Raw genomic sequence first — 21560 nt, 5'->3', positions numbered from 1 at the left:
AGCGCAAGGTCTTTGCAAGTTCAGCCAGCTGCGTATCAATTAATTTGCAGTTGCAAGATAAGCAGATCTTTCAGCACTACATTTTCCTTGAAAAGAGTGATTTTTGTTATGAGGGAGAGGGACCGAGCCTATCATAACAATCTCCTCTGAATTATTTAGCATATTCATCCAGCACGTTTGACTTTGTTTAAAAGGACTTTTTTTTTTCCTAGAGATAAGAAACTCTGCCTTACATAGTGAGGTGATTGTGAAATGGCTTCTATGCTTATCCACTTGGTTAAGAGGCTTTATTATACTAAATGACTGGATAATCTCTGGACATGCAGCCACAACATCAGACCTCTTCTTCCTTTGCTTTACTTCTTGCTCTGGAGCTGCTCAGATCCATCCAAGGGGTCTCCTTTGCCTATGTTAGGAGTCACTGTCCCGTTGCTCGTTTGGAAAGTTGGCATCGGCTCAAACTGTTGTCCTTTAAAGAAATCTCCTTTCTTTTGCTGAGCTTTTCAAGGGGCCTCATGCATTCTTCCTTTTTGCAGTTTCTCAGACCAAAATACATATCTGGTCTTACCCAAACGGCCAGCAGAGCCTCGGTAGGGCACGTGGCAGTGCTTGTGATGACAGTCAATGCCCAGCCTCACTCCGAGCTGGAAGGACGGGGGTGTCCCTCAGTCTTTCCCTCCACCCCCTCTAGGAATTGGCATTTTCCTTACTAGACCACCATTTCTGATAGCCACGGCTGAGTTCTGCAGCCTGCTTTAAACCTGAGTGTGCCCCGCAGAAATGATGCCAGGAGACTAGCTCAGTGTAATGCATATAATACTATAATGCATATAATAGTAATGCATTTTAATGTTGCTTTTCTGCTCATGGGAGTTAGCAGTGAGGAAAAGGCCGAGAGGATTATTTGACGCCAGCTGGTACCTGGGGGTGGAGGGCTGCTGCTGCTGCTGCTATGGTGCTCTTAAGGCAAAGGCAAATGTTGGGCTTTGAAAGCATCTTGAAAAGTGCCACCAGTTACAAAAATCCTCCTTATATACCTGTAAGAAGTAAATTGTGGGGAAGAGGCTGCTGCTACACCCCCAGGTAGATGAGGATGGCTCTGAGATCTGGCAAAGCACCTCCACGGGCAGGGCTGCGCAGGTCTGCCTCGTCCCACGGAGCTGCGCGCGCCCATGGGATGCAAACAACTTACTGTGACTCGGGGTTGGTGAAGGGGTCCCTCTCTTCTGCACCATTTATAGGGACTTTAGGATTCCTATGGATGAAAGGCGCGCTTTAAGCGCAGGCCATGATTCACCCGTACCTAGTCACGACAGCTGGGCTTGGTTAATCTCTTGGGCGTGCTGCGAAGCCTGCCTGTTTTCCCAGGCACTCGCAGTGGGGGTGGGCCGAGCAGGTTGCTCTCTGCAGGGTTACGAGTGCTGCTGGTGTGGGGGACAAACAGCAACGTGCGCTGCAGGCGCTGTCCAAGTTACAGGAGGCACGGATTTTTTTACAGCTGCTGCGGATGTCTTTCTAAATGTGGAAAAGTAAAGGGACAGACTCTTAAATTTTACATTTGAGTAAGTTGGTACACTTTATTTCAGACCGTGTTGAAGGTAGTTTCTTAACACAATGCTCTACACGCTCTGGCAAGCTGCAGTGATAACATCAGTTTGCTGTGGCTAGTCGTTAGGCGCTAGTCTGGGCTAGGCAGCCTGGGCTAGGCAGCCGGATGATGACTACTGCAGAAATACTTACCTGCCGTAGAGAAACAAGCATCGAAGTTTGTCCAGAGTGCACAAGCACCACGAGTCAGCAGATCAGTTAGATGAAAGAGCACATCTGCAAGCCTCTTCCTTCCCAGGCTCGCAGTTTCTCATTAGGATCAGCGAGACGCTCGCAGATGCTGTCGTCACCGGGCCTTCTGTTTCCACGTGCATCTCCTGCGCTGTTCCTGTAACTGGGGCAGAGCCAGAATACATATTTATACAGCCAAAACAAGGGAGTTTTGCCTGAATTATAAAAATCCTCCTCGTGTATCTGTAAGGAAGAACCAAACACTTCCATCGCTTGTGGTTTGTAGTATAAACTTGTAGGCAAACCACAGTAGCCTAAAGTTGGGTTTCCCCAGTGACGTTTTATTTTCTAAGTGTACCTCTTCTGAAGAAATGGATCTGTCTGTGGAATATATTCCCATAGTTTTGCACACTCTGAACACGAGGCTTTTTTAACTGCTTTGAAACTCAAATTAATTAACATCCAGAGTGAGCAATTAGGCATGTTCAGTATAACCACAGGTAATTTTCTTCAGTGACATGGGGTTTAGCCTTGCAAACAAACAAAACAGCCCCCTGAACCGTGTATCTGCTTGGCTGTATTGTTTCTATAGAGACTTTGCATCCTACCAGATACCTCTACTACTCAGACCAGTCCTTAAATCGAAGCTCCCTTGCATACCCAAGGCAAAAATAAAGCCACTGACATCACGGGCAGTCTTCTATTTCTAGCAGTCTGGAATATATTTTCAGAACCACTCTGTTATATCTATAGGTCTAGAGTAGTTATAGATGATTAGGGGTGAATAGAAACAAAAGAGGACAAGTAGTGCCAGACTAACATGCCTTCTAAGAAATAAAAATTTCCCTTGGCTGCTTTGGCACTAGTATTAGTGCCTGTAATGGAGTTTACTGTAATCAGAGTCTGCTTCTCTAAGACGAGGGCTTTCCAAGGCAGCCTGATTCTCGTCTCGGTGCCACAGATTATATACGTTGGCGCAGCTTCAGTTTACGCTGGTGTTGAGATCAAGATCAGATCCTTGGACCTGCCCTCTGAAATCAGGGCAGAAATCTGGTAATGCTACAGAGTGTGCAGATTTACAGCTGTGCTGCTGGTGGCAGGGCAGAAAATACCATCTCTTCCTACAGCTAATGCTATATTGACATCAAAATAAAACTGTAAAATGTAAAATAACCTAGCTTCAGGCTCTCGCACTTCACTACAAATGCTTTGTCTGCCTTGGCTGACAAAATGCTCTTGGCTTTTCATCAAAGAAAACTAAGTGGAAGCTGTTTTTTCTCTTGATGTTACGAAAGCTTCTGACAGAGAGAGCCCCTGCAAGACTAGTTAAGACGCACAAGCCCCGTGGTACGCTCTGAAAACGCCTTGAAGAAAAATACGCAGAACAATGCCAGTACGAAATGATTTCTGCTCCGGAAAGGGCTGTATGTAGAAATGGCATCCTTATGGCTGGCTTAATGCTACGGGCTGCTCGGGCTGCCTACCTGGCTCTGCGGACAAGCCGCTGGTTACAGCTTGTTGCTGCTTCGACCGCTCAAAGCCTCAGCATCACGCGGTTTGCCTTAAGCAGAGGTGGTGCCAGGAGAATTGGAAGAAGGCAGCTTGGGGGGGAAATACCTCCAAAGTTTTAGAAATCGTGTCCTTTGGCTTTCAGGTGGTGGCACAGCCGTCCTTGGCCCCGACTCGGTGTAGCTCTGGGGACGGCTCAGCAGGTCACTTGCATCTCCTTCTCCTTTAGGCTGCTAAAACTGCACAGTAATGAAGCGTGGCACAGCTACTAATTAAGGCTAGTTTGGCCTAGTATTGCGAAAAACACTGCAGCCATTTAATTAAAGCCTCTATCACCGTACGTCGCCACGGACGGGCTAAATACGAGCTGGGAAGCACCGGGCTTTAAACTGCGCTGCGAGCAGCACCCTGCAACTCAGAGCGAACCCGGGAGGGTTTGATTTTAAATTACATTTAAAACGTGTTTTGGGGAGAGGGGAGCGTGGGGCGTTGCTCAGACACCTGCTAAAGGCAGCGATGCCGGGGCCTGACTGACACTGCCGGGATCCCTCCGGGACTGGACACCCGGCGGCCGGGCTCACTCCCCCTCCCGAAGCCGCCCGAGGGGCCCGGGTCCCCGGGCGAGGCGGGGGAACCTCCTTCGCCCTCCCTTTTCCCTTCCCCTTCCCTTCCCCGTCAGGGAGGCGAGCGGCGGGGGCGGAGCCGCCGCGAAATGGCCGCCGCCTCCCCCGGCCCGCCGCCCGCCCTCCGCGGCCGTCACTGCCGGCCGCCGCCCCGCCTCGCTTCACGGCGCCGGCAGCCGGGGCGAGGAGCCGCCGGTCAGCCTTTCCCCCCCCCTCCGCCTTCCACCCCCGGCATGCGGCGCGGCGGCTGAGGCGGCGGCGGGCCGACCCCCTCCGAGGCCATGTTCCCCCGTCCCCCTTTCCCCGGGGAGGTGAGGCGGGCGGCCGCCTCGGGCCGCAGCCGGTCCCGCCCGCGGGGGGCTGGAGGCGGCACGGTGCTGCTGCCCTCCATGCTGATGTTCGGCGTGATCCTGGCCTCCAGCGGGCTGCTCCTCATGATCGAGAAGGGCATCCTGGCCGAGGTGAAGCCGCCGCCGCTGCACCCGGCGGCGGGGGAGCTTGCCGGGCGAGGCGGCGGCGGCGGTGGTGAGGAGGCCGCCGGCGACCTGGACTACGAGGTGCTGCGGGACATCCGCAACCGCACCATCCGCGCCGTCTGCGGGCAGCGGGCCATGCCCCGCAGCGTCTGGGAGCTGCCGGCCGGTCAGCGGCGGACGGTCCTCCGTCACCTCCTGGTCAGCGACAAGTACCGCTTCTTGTACTGCTACGTGCCCAAGGTGGCCTGCTCCAACTGGAAACGCATCCTGAAGGTGCTGGACGGGGCGCTGGAGAGCGTCGACGTCAAGCTGAAGATGGACCACAAGAGCGACCTGGTGTTCCTGGGGGACATGAAGCCCGACGAGATCAGCTACCGCCTGAAGAACTACTACAAGTTCATCTTCGTGCGAAACCCCATGGAGAGGCTGCTGTCGGCCTACAGGAATAAATTTGGGGAGATCAAGGAGTACCAGCAGAAGTACGGGGTGGAGATCGTCAGGCGGTATCGGAAGAACGGGGGGAATTCAGCGGGCGACGACGTGACCTTCTCCGAGTTTCTCCGGTACCTGCTGGACGAGGAGGCGGAGAGGATGAACGAGCACTGGATGCCCATCTACAACCTGTGCCAGCCCTGCGCCGTGAGGTACGACTTCATCGGCTCCTACGAGCGGCTGAATGCGGACGCCAACTACGTCCTGGAGCGAGTCCAGTCGCCCTCCTTCATCCGCTTCCCTGAACGGCAGTCGTGGTACAAGCCCGTGACGGCAGAAACGCTCCATTACTACCTGTGCAACACCCAACGCCGGCTGATAAAAGAGCTCTTACCAAAATATATCCTGGATTTCTCCCTCTTTGCCTACCCCCTTCCCAACATAACCAGCGAATTCTGCAGGCAATGAGTTGTTCATGTCGGAATCTGGTGTAAATTCTGCCTTCGCTGCAAGGATTTGCTAATGCAGCCATTGCTGCAAATAACGCGTCGCTGCAGGGCCTGTGAAACACGCTCTTCTATGCATTATTTCCTAATTTTATACTTTTCAAACACTGTTTATATAAAATATTATATATTGCCTTTTGCTACTAGAATACTTTTTGTATTGTTCTGATTTTAATGTGTACATACGCCGCTGACGAGCACAGTAGCTTTTGTATATCTATTTTGCTTTAAATTCTTTTTTATGGCACGACATGGAAAACAGCTGTAAGGAAACTGAGAAATGGATATATTTTAAGTATCTTTTCCTCCTTTTTGGTGTTTTGTACTAAATAGTATGCGGCTGAATTGCAATCATAGTGGTTGATGCGCTAAAAATTAGCGCTGTTAAAACTGATCCTGGATTACACAGGAGGTAGTTTTTTGGGTATGAGTAGAAGAAAAGGCTTTTATAAACTAGGCCCTATTTATCCTTTATTTTCTCATCTGTAGATGGTGGTTAAATGAGACTGGTCTTTTTTTTTCTGTGACAGTAGTACCTCTGTATTTTATTATTATTATTATTAATTATTATTTACCATTGAAGTAAAACTAGTGATAGGATAATATTCACTTTTGTGCAATTTTAAGATTTGAAAGTACCAACTATTTACCCAGCATGACATATCAGATGCAATATCAAGCCATAACAATTCGCTCTGCTCTCTCTCTCCTTGAACGAAAGCAATACAGACTTCTGATAAGATCAAAACCCATCCTGGTTCCTAGGACAGAAAGCAACAAGAAAACCCACCCGCAGCGTGCCAGCTCACAGCCTCGGTGGGCGTCTGCGTGCCCACGTGCGTGCAAACCACCGTGGCAAAATGCTTTCTCTGGCCATGTTTGAAACAACGGTGATTCGAGGATTAGTTCTCCCTTCTTTTATAGATGTGCACACCGTTTTTGTAGCTACTTGTATTTAATTACGGCTGCTAAATTGTAAAAGTTTGGGAGATAACGCAGAATGTCGTTCCTGGGAGGCTGTGTCCTCGTTTCTAATAAAGTTTTTATATGAATTAGTCTGTTGCTTTGTGCTTTTCCTTCCATGTTAGTGTTTATTTGCATTCTTGGAGAGGCTGCCTGCCCCTCGCGCTAAGCCATGGCGTGAAGGTATGAATAGGCGGGTTCCTGCCTTGATGAATTTGTGTTTGAAGTGCCAGAGCAGCGGTAACGAGCGGAGAAAGAAACGCGCCCGAGCCGAACGACGAGGCGATTACGTGACGCGGGCAATTAGGTGAAAAGCAGCAGTCAGCAGCAAAATAGGCGCCCGATTGCTGTGGAGTTGATATAAAGCGGTAGGGATGGATTATGGATACTGCGGGGAGCTGGTGGTTTCCTGGGATTAATCTCTCAAAAAGGGGGAAGGGAGATTAAGGTGTTTTCTTTAGGATTTGTGAAATTGTCTGAAAGAAGGGCATGGAGCCACATCCAAGCAAACTCAAAGCGGTGGGATGAAAAATCCTGCCTAGGGCGGGACTTAAGTAACTTAATAGATTTACTGTGGCTACAAACTCCCGACGAAATCACTGTCTCCCTCTGTTGAAGTCGGTAGCCAAGCACGGTTGGAGTGGACTGATATTTTTTACCTTTGATTGTGGCTGGGCATGAGGGCAATGACTGGGGCGTTCGTGGACTTCAGCTCCCGGCTGCATCCTTGCCTCTGCAGCCACCTACCCCGTACGAAAAATAGGTTAGAAACTGGCTCTGCTCTCCTTGTGCCCGATCTGAAACCTCCAAAATTTCTGTCTGTCCCCAGCGATTTTGGTGACAACACAGGAATGTTTGGTGCCCGGTGCTGGAAGAGCTGGAGATCTGTCTTGTTCTCCAGCCAAAGGCACCAGATACCAGCTGGGAATCTGATTTTATTTTGTAAAACAGATGCCGATGGTGGGGTGGTCTGAGTTTTAATTAAGCCTGACCTTCAGGTCTCTCTAACTAGGAATAAGCTGGTTAGACTTTACTATCTTTGTCTGCTTCTGTGTAGCTGAGGGAACATTTCCTGCTTGTTAGCAGTTGGGGTTTTAATTAAATGTTTATTTCTCAGTAGTTCTAAAGGTTTGTGCCGCTTGTTTGTTTATCTGCTGCAGCTTCTGTTCTCTATATTAAATTTTTTGTCTCTTGTCCCCTTAATCTATTGCACACAGAAGGGTTTTGCTTTTCTTTGACTGTCTCCTGCTCCTTTACGGGATATCGTTGATGGCCTCCCACCTCCTGGTACCCTCCCATGAGGAGGGTTTTCATGCAGGCAAAACCTGCAAAACCTCGTAGCTTGGGCAGAAGTTTGCCCCATACCGGTCAAAAAATGTATGGAGTGTGGGAAAGTCTCCCCAAAGCTGAAGCGGGGCGCATTTTGTCAGGTACCTCTAAACCTTATTTCTCTTACTTGATCGAGGTTACGGACTATCTTTGACTTTCTTATCTCTTTGCTGCAAGTCAGCAAATATGAAAAATCAATTAGGTTTCCATTAGCGGTGCTTCATCTTATCCATGGCCAATAACACAATTTCCTGAGAAAGCTTTTTTCCCTTCCTACTTGGCCAAAAGCTAATCTCCCTCGGCAGCTGTATCATTTCTTTCTTTTGTCAGGTGTTTCTCCGGTGTGGAATAAATCAGGAGCAAATTCCAGAGCTGACAGCAACCGCTGGAGGTGAGGGGTGCCGAGCCGGATCCAGCCCTCTGCGGGGCCCTGGAGAGCGGGGAAAGGGGTAACATCTACGAAAGCAGGGAAGAGGGGATTTCATAGCAGCTCAAGTGCAAACGAGGAGGAAACCATAAAGTTATAAACTGGTTTGGTTTAATCGAACTGTTCTAACATTCCTGCTTTCTGATCTGTTCCAGTTTGGCAGCTCCTTTTTCCACCTTTCCGTCTCCACGCTTGCAGTCACCCAGCAGAATAAAAAGGTGGTCTTTTCTCTTTTGAATTGTTACATTTTATTAAGCCTCAACACTGTACTGAATGCCCCAAACTTCCCCAAGTAAATAACTTGAGGTTTTGGCATTGGCGTTTTGTCACCGCATTTCCCTCACTTGCTTTTTCTAATTTCGTGTTGATAAATCCTAGCCCTGACCCTGCCGTTCTCAGGTTTTCCCTGTAGAAGCATGCCTGGATATGTGGAGACGCTCCAGCAGTTTAATTCCACCTCGTTATATGCAGAAATTCTGATTCCCTCTAAAGTACCACGACGTTATTTTATTTTGTCACTAGTCCCTCCTTAGCCTGCTTACCTAAAAACAAACAAACAAACAAAGAAGCGTTTTACATGCTCGTGGATTTGCCATTTATGTGCACGTGCTTGTTCCTCCTTCCCTGCTAACCCTTGGACCTGCTAATCCACTTCCACCAAAGTTGAGAGGAGAATTTATGTTACTGCATCCTTTCGTCGCTCTCAGCTCTTGTGGTTTTAACGCGGTGCTGCAGAAAGGAATCGAGTGCTTTACTCTCGTCGTGCGAGTGCTGGTGACGGACGGGGAGCTGACGATGTCTCTTTCCCTTGAATCAGCGCCGGCAGAACGTCCAGAGCCGCGTGCGCTTGCCCGCTGTGACGTGGAGCGATGCTTTTTGCACCGAGCTCCCTTTATTTCCACAGATGCTGAAACTCTCCTCTGCTAATAATTTTCTGTCAGAGAAGAAATCAGCCCTTTCCACCTCACGGCCATTTGCATCAGCCTAAGGTGACTAAGGCGTCTTAACGGTGGGTTTTATCCTAGCGCTTGGCTGCTAGTTGCAGGGAAACTTCCAAGGTGTTTTACAGATGCTTTAATCACTTGTTTAGGAAATGCAGTGATCAGCGAAGGCAACGGATGAAGAGCCTGGCGGGGAAAAATCTCTCTCGTAGAGTCAAGTTCCCCAAGTTGACGTTGCCAAATACCTGGCTCATGACGTGGTTCATTTGCAGGTGGAGAGTCACGCTCGGTGCACGTTCCGTCCGGGGCTGCTTGCTGCCAACAGTTGTGCCTAACCCCAGGCAGGAATACATTTCTGTGTTGTATTATATTATTATGTATATTATGAGGCATACATAGATATAACAATGTGAGGTTTTGTGCTGGAGAGAGGACAGGGGCACAAAATCCGTTTTCTCAGGGATTTAATGATCCAGCATCAGAAGCTAACTGTCCGTCACCGCTCAGCGTACTGGCTTCCACCCTGTCCTGGGTATCCCTGTCTGTCCAGTTCGCTGACATCTCTTTTTGCTGAAAGGAAAAAAGACCCGACAGCAAGCAAGCAACATTTTCCAAGGCCAATTACCAGCTTCCTAAATTGTTGTAACTCACCGTTAGAGGATGCAATTGCAAAGAATTCCCTATTTATACAGGCATGCATTTATGCCATGCTAATTTCTATGATACCTCTCTGCTTTAGAAGTTATTACAGTCAGATGGTTTATCTACATACAAACACAAACCAGCGTATTCTTGCCCCGCACAAAGAACTAAAAGTAGGCAATTGCAACCTGTCATGATTTTTATTTTTTTTTAATTCATTTCCTGGGTTATTTCTCATAGTTCATCTGTTACACCCGAGATCGATTTACTTGCTCGTGGAAAAGTCTGGTTAAGGTGATCCTCCTGTGAAATGAGATGCGTGCATTCCGTTGCTGAGTGACCAATGGAGAAGACCTCGATTCCTGCAGCGCTGGGAGTGCTGTAGCTCTGAGCACTTCCATCAGGAATGACTGCTGGCATGTGGGAAAACCTCTGCGTGTGGGAGGGAAGGTCCTTGTTTCCCGGCGATTAACCAGCGTGTAGGGCGTTTTCTGAGAGGCGCGCGAAATCAATCCCTGTTCTGTCTTTGTGGTGTTTAAATAATTGCAGCGAACATGTTTAATGCCTTCAGCGTTGTGCTTGGACTACAACGGTGCAGAAGAAGAGAGCCATTCGATTTTCGGCATTCGGAGCTGCTGGTTTGGTATTGCCCTTTGGACAAGGGAGCGGGACAGGTCAGGATCCTTTTCTGTTTCAAAAATCTCGTTTCACGTGTCATCTTGTTTACCGATTCCAATGTTATGCCTGCAAAGCCTCATTTCAGCGTACCTAAAACCCAAGCGGTTGGCTTTTTGCAGTGCAACGCTGGGAATGGGTATTGAAGCTCAGTGGTTTCACAGCATGCAGAAGAAGCGGCTTTAACCTGGGTGATTTGGGAGGGTGCACCAGCCGCCGGCAGCAGAGCCGGCTCCGGTGACGAGGAGCACTCGCTGAGCTAAAATTTGGCATCCGCAACCTGGTGTCTCTGAATTTCTAAACCGGGGTCGCTGCAGTCAGCCACTCGCAGAAAGAAAAGGGTTTGAAACACGGTCCCTCTGGTCTCCACGCTGAGCTCCAGGGCATATGTCAGATTTTTTCCGCTTTCCTGTGGGGCTTTTCCTATTGCTTTTGCAGAAATAACCAACTTCCTTGCCAGGCACTGGTGCTGAAGTAAATGCATTAACGCTGCCAGTCGCCTTGCTGGCTGGTAGCCATGACCCCGTATCTAAGGGGAATAAAGCTTTCCCAAACACGGCAGGAATAAGCAGTGCCATGGACGGCTGCTTTAATACCTGCACAAGGCATAAAACCAGCTTTGCTTCTGCTCCCCTTTGTTTTCAGCCTTCTTTACGACAGAGGAGAATCACTGCAGACCGTCTCTCTTGCTTTTAGCTGCATTTCTGTTTCATGCAGAAGCACGAGCATCCTTGGGACGTTTCTTTCATCGCAGGCGGGATTTTGAAAGAGCCAAAAGAAAATGTCTCCGATGGATCTGTTGTGTATAACGAGGCTGAGATATTTTGGTGGAGTCGGTATTCCACACGTACCTGCTCGGGGCTTATCAGTAGTGTCTTCTTATTGAGGGTCTGAGCTGTACTGAAAGAACTCCTTGTAATCAGAGACTCCCACGGTGTTTTCAAGGACTCACACCTACACTCTCTCGGTGAGGTTGCCCATGGTTTTAGAGGTGCTTATTCAGTTGCACACACTGTTTGGGAGCTGGGGCTGGAGCTCGGGTCAGACTGAGCAGGGTGGTTTTCCCAAGATTTTGCTGCCAGATGGAGGAAGCTTCATGAGGTGGGTCCCTCAATGAGATTTTTTGCCTTCAGCATGCTTCTGAGCAGACCACGGAAACGGTTCTTGGATCAAAACCTAGCCAAAACCCCATGGCTAAGGGCTGAGAGGTAAACAGAGTTTGTAAAATCTCTTAAAAGCCTTGAACTAAGGCACTGTAAAAATGCAACAAGCTATTAAAACGAAACCGTAGCTTCCCCCTTATCTGGTTCACACAGATAAAACGCTCAGCCCTCTGCAGAACAGGGTGTGCATGAGTGGTGTGCTTTTTTTTTATCCCGCAGTGGCAAGAAAGTCGGTCTTGCTCTTTTGGGCAGAGTTTATTTGTGGATGAAGCCAAATCAATATCAGCTTGCTTTCCTAAGAACTTTTTATTAAAAGACTGGAAGAAAGAGAGGCATGAACCTCTCAGCTGTAATGTTGTGACAAGTGTCATCAGTGACAGAGCTCAGCAGTACGGCAAGGCGTCGTCTCCTGGGATGGATGGGTGGTCCCAGATGTCCTCAAGGGAGGCTCTGTCCCTCTGCAGACACGTTTAGGTCTGGATTCCCCTCCTGTAGCTCCCAGGCAGAGGCTGAGTGGTCCCGGAGCCCTCTGCCTAGTGCAGGAGTAGGGGTCTGCAAGGGCTGGACTGCACCCGGAGATGCCCCCCAGACCAGCTGAGGATGTGGGTTGGGGCAGCGTCTGCGTTCCCTCTCCTTGCTCACAGCCTGCCTCATTTCTTCCACATCTTTTGCAGATCGGCCTGGCCGTACAACCCAAGACTGTGACCTCCCTGGCGTCAAACAAGGCTTCCCCCAATGAATCTGGTGGGGGAGGATTTTGGTGTGAATCCCGTCAGTGCATTTGGCTTGTCTGGAGTGTGTCTACCCTTTCTACTGTTTTCTTTCTGCAGGTGGATGTAAAAGTGTTATTGCAGGTCTGCTTTTACGTGCAAGGCTTAGACAGTGTCTGCATGCAACAGCAAGATGAAAATCTGGAGAAAACCACAGTGTTTTTTATTTGTGTGCTTCAGGCATGACTTTGCTCTTTAAGAGAGCGGCTTCCTGTGCTCTCTGTCGGTGAAACTGCACCCAAAAAGGCTGGGCCTGTGTCCCGGGGGTGTCCACCCTCGCAATGAGGTAAACACCCCTGCAGAGCGTGCCCTGCCTTGCCCTCTTGCAATGCAGGACAAAGATGCAGGGCAGCAAAGCAGATAAAGATGAAAACGTGGAGTTAAAAAGGCGCTGGGATGGCACTCCAGCGTCGGACTGCTGTTGTCTCAAAGACCAGGCATCTTTCCTGTTTTGCTTTTGCTGAGATCGGGGTGCCTAGGGGAAAAAGAAAGCAAGCGGGAGATGGATTTGAAAAATCAGCTGGAGCTGACACGAGTGCCCGGCGGGGCAGCCTGCGACAGCCTCCGGGCTGGAGCTGGGGTTTCCTCGGGCGCAGTGTACATACACACGCCCCAGCAACCGCGGGAGTCACGGAATGGTTTATTCGGCGAAGGGGAAAAAAAAAATACATTCATCAAGTGAAAACATCACGGAGGCTTTCAGAGCCCTGTTGTGGGTAATGATATCAGCAAAGATTTGCCAAGACGGCGGGGCTCCGACATCGCCGGCAGACCCACAAAGGGCCCGGAAAAGGACAGCGAAGCCATTGTCGAAGGCATTATAAAAGGTGGCGGGGAAGGGTGGGATATTCAAAGCTCTCCTTTTGGAAGTCTGCATTTCCCAGGTTGGTTGGTTTTTTTTCTTTTGCAGGACGACAATTTAAAGGATGCTTCATCTAATTGCTCAGCCAGGCAGCGAGGCGGGTAGCACGGACCTGAGCCCGCCGCGCCGGAGCCTGCTGCTGCTGGAGCTGGGGAAGCCACGCGATGCTCGGAGCAGAACTGGTTTTCATGGTCGCCCTCAGGTTTTAAATGAGATTTTATGAAAGAGATTGAAGTTTCTCTGGCCACCAGGAGACAGCTTCCTTTTGGGGAGCCCCTGGAAAGGCTGCTTTTCCAGCTGCCAGCCCCGCTTCTTTGCCTGGAAGGCTGCTTTCCAGCTGCCAGCCCCACTTCTTTGCCCCCTCATTGCCATCGAGGTTGTCTCCAGTCCCAGTTCTGTACTGGTTTGTGTTGGGAGATGACAGGAAGAGGGCTTCAATGAAAAGAGGTCGGCGCAAAGGGCTGCTGCAAAAGTAAGTGGTAACAAAAAAAGTGAATGCACAAGCACAGAATGCTTCTTACTTAGTTTGCTACTTTTTCTAATGAACAGCCAAATTATTTGGCAGGAGGTTGACTCTGATGAATTTAGTTGTCTCTGGGGAGAAGAAATAGCCATCATACCCTAGGAAGCAGGGCGAAGCTGTTTTGAGTGAGACCTCTGGGGCAAAAATTAGGGATGAGGCCAATGGATCCTCTAGGCTGAGGTTTTGGAAGGGCTTATAAGATTTCCATGACTCTGATTTGCAAATGAGCCAGGTATGAGCTGGTGTCCCTATATCCCAGCAAGGAGCTAGGGAAGGCAGGACGGCAAACTTGCACAAAATAGCTGTCATTTCGCAGCAGTAAGAGCCCCAATGCGCTGGTAGATGGGCAGAAGCGATGAGCCCCGTCCCCGCGGGCTGGGGTTTTGCTGCACCAAGTGCTCAGCAGCAGCACTGGCATCTTGGGCGTCTTTTCCCGGTGTGATGGCACACAAGCCCATTCGTAGCACGTTTCAGACGTTAATTTTAGGCTTGTCGAGAGCTGAGATACAACGTGATGGAAGCTGATGCTTCTTGCAAGAAGGGGACAGAGGGCAGAGGACCTCTTTGGCCTAGGAAGTGGCTGGGGGCTAGGAGGCATCAAGCACATTCCCAAGAGACCCCAGGGTGGTTTTGACAGAACCAGATCAAAGCTCGCATTGAAGCAAAGAAATATCTTTTCATTAAGGAGAGGGAAGTCTCATTCAGGCCCATGCCAGCTGGGCTTGGCATTGTCTGAGCGCCCCAACCCACGTCGTGGCTTCCAGTGTCAAAGGTGTCACTGGATGAGGCTCTTTCACACTGCGTAAACCAAGCACAGGAGGAACGGTTGGATGAAAAGCAACGTGCCCAAGCGATGGGCCCCCCCGCACCCCTCAGCTATTATTGCAGCTATTTTGCATTTGAATGAGAACTTTTTCCTTTTGCAGCCCACTTCCTTCTGGGGCTTGAATTGGCAAATGGAGTTGTTAAAAATCTCCAGTCTTGAGACCTGACAAAAGATGGTTGCTATGGAAATAATGGAAGTTGCATCGTGAGCAAAATATCTTCAGGCCCAGAGCCAGCGGGAGGGAGGAGGAGACACCTTGTCGGTCACACAACTTCTGTGGGAGCCCACGTGCCTCCACGCGATTTTCCTCAGATACCCTTATTCTTGGCAATTTGTCCTTTGGCTCGAAAGAGCCACAAATGGAGAAATCAGGAATGTTATAACTGGAGGGAAACAGCTTGTACGAACCTCATCTGCTCTTTCTCCAGCGCTAGCACCACCAAATTAAGCAGAGATGCCCTTCATGCAGATTTATCCCTCTGTATAGGGTTTGAATCAGTTGATTTATTCAAAAGCAGCCCTCTTCAGGTTAATGAGAAACCTGTCCAGCAATACTCCCATTCGTCGAGAAATTATATGAAGAAATTGGAAAATGAGGGCAAATTCATGGCTAAAACTCTTGCCTGCTGTTGTACAGTGTCCACCCATTGAGTTTGGCAGTAGACCAAGCCATGAGGTGTTGACCTTGCTTTCTCTTTGCATCAGTGCAATGCTTAAAAATAGGCTATGAGCTCAAAAGAAGAAACCAAATATATATCTTTAGGATTGTGTATCTTAGAGGGAGCTTGGTCTTCCCCAGGTTGTTAAAGCTTCGGCGGTCTCCCAGGTAAGTGGCAGAAGCAGAGCTGGAGCCTTTAATGGGGGTGGGTGGATGGGTCCACGCACGAGTGCCGCAAGGAGAGCCGGCCACCGACCACGGTTGGCCACAAACAATACCAGCCAGCTGATAGAGACATGTCTGGCTTCCTGGTAAGTGGTGCCTGAAGAGGTTACTCTTAATTATCTTCTCCCTCCCGGCAGGAGAGATCAATGCAGCCCCACGCGAGCCGCTTGTTGCACCGACTCCTGCAGGTCCCTTGGCGAAGGGCTTTCAGTCAACGCTGGGAAGGGACACTGGAGAACTGGCATCGGGCAGGTCAGGCTTGGTGCATCCCAGGGATCCGGGTCTGACCCAGCTCTTCAAATCAAATGAGGATTTTTCACATTCTTCAAGTAAATTGGTAAGCCACAGAAGTGGCTTTTAAGCAACCAAACTTCCACTTGAACCCTTGCAATGAAGGTGGACTGAAGGAGCTTCTGCAGGACGGACACCTTCTTGGCCGTCCACCGTCTGGTTGCTTCACCAGCACCACGTGCAGGTTGTCCTCGCTGGGACCTGCTCCCTCGAACAGCTTCTCCGCGTGGCTTCAGGGCGGATTTGGGCCAACAGCTCTGCTGATGGCTAAGCGGAGAGGGCCAGAGCCGGCTCGCTCACGGTCAGGCCGGTTTGTCGGATTCGCCTGGGGAAAAGACCGACTTGTTCTCCTTTCAGCAGATATGACCCCTGCGCACACGTGGAAGAGATTTGAGAGCAGAGATGTCATTTTTACGACCTGAACGGAGTCCCAGTTTTGCAGAAGGAAATGATCGTCGTGTCGGGGTCTCCGGGCACGGCTCCAACCCAAAGCATGGTCTGCTCTCCCTTGATGGGAATTACCCATCGCCTTACACTTCCCAGCAGGAGTGATCATCAGCTACAGTGAAGTAGGACATGTTGCTAATGCTTCCTCTCAAAGACAGACTGATAAAGCGGTTAAAGAAAAGAAAATATCCCTATATAACTGGAGGGAGGAGAGGGAGAAGAGCATCGTGTTGAAAATCTGCTTCCCTGTGCTTTTCCGTCAGCATCCCACGGCTGGCTGGCTGCTCCCAGCTTTTCTCCAAGTTGTGCGTGAAAAAAGCAAATGGGTCCCTTGGGGGACTCTGGCATCGCGTCCCCGGCACCCAGGGGTGCCCAGCGTTCCTGCCCGGGGTATTTAATAGTGCCCCGGGAAGCATTTTGTAGGGGCAATCCCATGTGAAGGGTGAGAGAGGCTCTGCCGACCTCCTTAACTCCTGGATTTTCCCATCTCCTTAGTGCACGTTAGAAGAATAGGCAGGAGGGTGATTTCTTCCATCCCTCCAAACTTCCTCGGCGCTGCCAGTGCATGCTTTGTATTAAAGCCCCATTCAGCAAATGACTTCAGTATGCACTGATGGCGTCACAGGCTATTAAAAAGAATAATAGAAAAGCAACCGTGGGAAAAGGGCTGTAATACTTTCGAGGCTCCTGGTGAGATCGCAGCCCGGATGAGTGCCCGCAGCCGGGGGGGTTTGCTGCACCAAACAGCTCTTTTTGGAGTGGGGTTTTTTTTTTTTCCCCTTTCTCCTTGCAACGTGGGCAGGACTGCCGAGCCCCCAGGGCGCTCGGCTGCAGCTCTGCTCAGTGAAGATGCTTTGCATGCTTCAACGCCGCGGCCCAGGGTTGCAACACAGAGACATCCATCGCTGGCGTGGACGGCCGTGCGGCTCAGCCCAGGGTAACTCCTGCCGAGAGCTTGGCTGAACCAGCCCGAGAGCTCCCTGCGGGCTCCCAGACCCTGCCTGTCTCCCGAAAATAAAGCCCATAAATCATTGCCGATCGAGCCCGGCATCCAGCACGTCCGCCCATTGCTGTTGAATTTTTATGCTTCATCATCGGCCGCTGGCAAGTGCTGCCTGCGCCGTCGCTTTGGTGATGCACGAGCCAAAAAAAATCTCTCTTTGCCCTTAAACTGCAAGCCGGGTCTGCAGAGCTCATAGGCTGGCTGTCTCCGACGGGAGCTGAAAGGGCAGCTCTGCAAAGCTGGAGCAGCACCCGAAGTTTTCACAAGTAGTTTTGCCAGAGCATTAGCAGAGATTTAAGGCGGCCCGGGTTATTTCGGCTCTAAATCAGATCCGCTCCAGCGAGGTCGCAGGAAGCCACGGCGTTATGACACCCGGCGTTTATGCGTGCGTTTTGGTTGCAGCCTAACCAGGAAAACAAGCAAGTTAATGTAGATACCAAAAAACAGTATTTGGCAAATAAAGCAAAACAGTGCTCGGAGCTGTTTGCGCCTGGTTAAACGCGTGCTTCAAGCACACACGCGCGAGCGAACCCCGCGCTGGCACGGCTTGGCAGCTGCTGGGGGAGACGCGCGGGGTCTGTTGCGAGCACGAGAACCGGAGCGAGACGGCCTCTCGGATGCCGCGCGCGCCCCGCCGGCGCTCCCCGGGGCTCCCCCTTGCAGGAGGCTGCTTGCAACCTTCCTGCAGCAATTCCGGCGCGGGCGGAGGGTGCTCTTTGGCCCCGGCGGTGCCGTGCAGGAGGTGAAAGCCTCCCTGCTGCAGCAGAGGTATATGGGCTGATGGACGTGAGCTTGCCAGGGATGAGGAGCTTGTTTCAGACCCCAAGAGCGAAACGATGGTTTCTGTCCTGCCTCAGCAATGCCCGTCAGGAAAATGAAGGGGTTTGCACGCAAAAGGGTGATGCCTGCCCGGTATTAGGGGCGGCTGTACGTAACGGTGCTCTGTTAGAAATGCCAGGGTGTAGAAAATGGAAAAAAGACTGGGCTGCCTTTACGTTGTGCCGTCGTATCACATCTGTGCAAAAACCTCTGGTTAAAAGCATTGTAAGATCCTCCCAAATGGCATTTTTTACCCCAAGTTGGTGCAAATGGCTGTAGCATTTCAAGGGACATCCCGGGGGCTGGCAGGACAAGGCTCACCGGGGGCTCTGTTGATGCCAGCCCTGTTTGGGTACGTACTCTTTTGCACAAATTTATGTGCTTTGTGTCATTCGTGTGTTTTGCACAGACTTGTGTATTTGTGCACTTCTGCAGCCGACAGCGCAGCTCATACCGAGTATCGGATGGGGAATAAGCCCTGGAGCAATTTTTGCATTGCTCGTGCAGCATTTGAACCTCTTGTGCACACAAGTCCTGCGCACCCTGTGACAGTCAGAGGGACCGTGGTGTACTGGGTGTTCGGGGTCTCAAAGGACATCGTTAGTGGGGTTGGGAACCAAAACTGAAACCCCATCTCACGTAAGAGGCAGGAGTCTCCTGCCTCGGTTGTATCCGACCTCCTCCCGGTGTCAGGGAATTTTCCGGGTCTGTTTTGCGCTTGCCTGTAAAGACATACGAGGTGGCTTCCTTCTCTTCTGGAAAAAAAACACCTTTGGTTTTTAAAACTTACCAAAAGCCTTTTCCTTTGCGGATCCCAAACACAGAATTACAAATTGCAGTTTCTGTTTGCTTTTAACACAGCTTGACACGATTTCAAGCCAAGAAGCTCGATGAATTTGCTTTATACCTCTCTGAAGTGCTAACGGGAGCGGCGGAAACCTTGCTGTGCTACAAAAGAGACTAAAAGTAAAGCACTGGCGGGGTTTATCCGCAAGCTGCAGAGCTTTTGGGCGAGGACCGGCGAGCAGTGTGGGGAACTGCACCTTTCAGCGGCTCTGGGGAGCTGTGCGGCGTCACGGCTGCGCTGGACCGCTTTGGTAAGTGGTATTTGCTGATGGGAGCTTGGGCAGTGAAAGAAATGGGAAACAACAGGACGCTTTGGGGCTTAAATGCATCCTTCTGCTCTCCTAAAGGCGCTGGGGGTGTGCTTCCCCCCCGCATCCAACACGTCGGGGTCGGTGGCTTGGCAATAAGCTCACAGCACCCAGCAAAATCACGTTTATTGCTGTGTCTGTATTGGGGGGCATCAGGTGAGGAGGAAAACGGGGCTGCTAAAGCCAGCGACAGCACACAGGCACCTGATGCACACCCTGCTGAGGCTGCGACTGTTTGATAGACTTTTAAGATGCCTGAATAATAGTGAGGAGGAAAGGATAACTAGCATGGCTGGGTACGGGCTCTGCTCGTCTGACAGCAACGGAGCAGGAGTGAGGCAATTCAGGCTCATTTGCAAAACAGCAGCTAAGCCTGGGAAACGGCCAGGCGGGGAAAACAGCAAAAGCTTGAAATTTAAAACCTGAAAACATAATAAATGCGCTTAAATATCTGGATCCCCGCGCTCCTCGCTCGTCCCACCGCCTCCGTCCCACTTCCCGCTGCTCATTAGCAAGTCCAAGTGGGTCTTAAGCTGATTAGAGCCCCGCTCGCAGCGAGCCTGACCTTCGGAGAGAATAAAGTTGTTCTGTCTGATCGCAGGGGCTGGGAGGCGTTTGGGGTCCATGGGGCTTTTCACGAAGCTCACGCCGTACCGAGCGGCAACCGTCGATGGCGAGGAGGTGGGGACGTTCGGGGCGGCAGCGAAAACGTCAGGTTTATTACAAAAGCCCTCTCCTCGCCGGGCAGGAGGGCCTATTTTTGTTGCTCTTCCCCGCTGCGTGTTCACAAAGGGCGGCGGCGCTGCCGGGCGGCTGCCGTTCCCGCTCAATGGAGCCAGGCGGGAGCTGGGACCGGGTTTGGCGGCAAATTCCCGGCGCTGACGGGACGATGCTGCAAAGGCACAAGGTCTCTGCAAAACACCGCGTCTGCCCTGGGCGCTTAGCACCGCGCCGGATGCTTCCCCAAAGCAGCTCTACAGGAATCCACCCTGATCTTGGAAACTTCGGGCAATTCCTTAAAATAATAATAATAAATAAATAATAAAAAAAGTCTTGCAATAGCAAGAACGAGCCCTGCATCTTATTTTAACAGATCTTTGAATAGTTGCAAGCAGCTTTTGGGGTGGGTTTGGGTACCCGCTGTTCCCTCTAGCAGCTGCCTTCATGGAGATGCAGCGTGGTCCCCGTGGCCCCATCCTGGGTTTTCGCATCTCTCCTGTCCCCGCGCTGGGCTGGGACATCTCTCCGGCGATGGGGCGCGACGTTCCCCGTTGGAGTCACGCAGCGAGAAGCTCTTCTCGGTCTGGAAGTACGGCACCAAGCAGCTTTCTGATGTGCTTTGTGCCGGCGTGACTGCTGCAGCTGAGCTGTTGCAGCAGCTCTCAGGGAGCAGAGCAGCCGCCCAGACTTTGAAATTACAGTCAAACTTTCTTCCTTTCCTTTTTCTTCCTTTCTTTTTTCTTTGTTTCTTTTTAGTTCGTTTCTTTTTTCTTCCTTTCTTTTTTGTTCCTTTCTTTTTTCTTCCCTTTTTTTTTTTTAACCAGCAAAAATCATATCGCTCACTGCTGGAGGCCAGACCTCCCCTCCTGCTTCGCAATATGCCGTTCTTCACCCTGAAGCCATTTTGCAACCCACTTGATGTGAATTAGGGAGCTGCCCAGCTCGGGGCTTGCTTTTTGCCCTGTTTAAGCTCACACCCACCATCTCTCAGCGATTTTACACCCTCCACGCGTCCCTGTCTCTCCGCAGCATTTGAGCTGCGCCTCTCCCATCCCGTCTCCTTTCCCCGCTGCCAGGGATAACGGTTAATGGCCTTTGGAGGTGAGCTGAAGGCGGAGGGGGCCGGTGGGAGGTTGGGATGTGGAGATGGCGAGCGGGAGCCTCCCCCGATGCTGCAGAAAGTGCCGTCAGGAGCAGCAGCGGCAGGGCCAGCCCCTCAGAGACACTTTGCACGGGAAGCGGGAGAGGGAACTGGGGATATTTTAAGGCCGGTGTCTGCTCGGAAACACCCCGCTGCCGTCCCCCTCGGTGATGCTGGGGGTAGTTGGTGCCTCCCCAAGCCGGCTGCTTTCCCTTTTTTTTTTTAATCTCAGGTCTTTTTGGGGCGATGGTGAAGGCATGAAGCGCCGCGTTGCTGGTCGCGTAAACAGCTTGTGTGCGATGGGTCCTGCTACCGAGAACGCCCTGCATCCAGCCCTGGCTGCTGCGAGTTTTACACGGTCGTTGCATGTCTTACTGCATGTTTTACCAGGTCATTGCAAGCGCCGCTGCATGTTTTGCCAGATCATCGCATGTTTCACCAGGTCACCGCATGCTTCACCAGGGCCCCGGCGTGTTTGTCTGGGGCCGCTGCATCTTTTATCAGGGCTATTGCATGTTTTGCCAGAGCTGCTGCATGTTTTATCGGAAGTGTTGCATGTTTTGCCAGAGCTGCTGCATGCTCTCCTGGGTTGCTTCGTGTCTTACCAGGTTGCTGCATATTTTCCTGGGGCTGCTGTGTGTTTTATCGGGGTCATT

At 51.0% G+C, this 21560-nt stretch overlaps 1 protein-coding gene across 1 annotated transcript; it reads left to right on the top strand.

Annotated features, from left to right (window-relative positions):
• Positions 1–4136: 4136 nt before the first annotated feature.
• CHST14 (carbohydrate sulfotransferase 14) lies at positions 4137–6381 on the top strand. The gene has a single exon (XM_050896852.1). It carries the CDS (start codon positions 4193–4195, stop codon positions 5285–5287), a length of 1095 nt encoding a protein of 364 aa, XP_050752809.1. The 5' UTR covers positions 4137–4192; the 3' UTR covers positions 5288–6381.
• Positions 6382–21560: the final 15179 nt, after the last annotated feature.

This window comes from Gymnogyps californianus, chromosome 5, assembly GCF_018139145.2.
Source record: "Gymnogyps californianus isolate 813 chromosome 5, ASM1813914v2, whole genome shotgun sequence".
Classification (NCBI taxonomy): Eukaryota; Metazoa; Chordata; class Aves; order Accipitriformes; family Cathartidae; genus Gymnogyps; species Gymnogyps californianus.
This window is presented reverse-complemented; position numbering and strand designations above follow the sequence as displayed.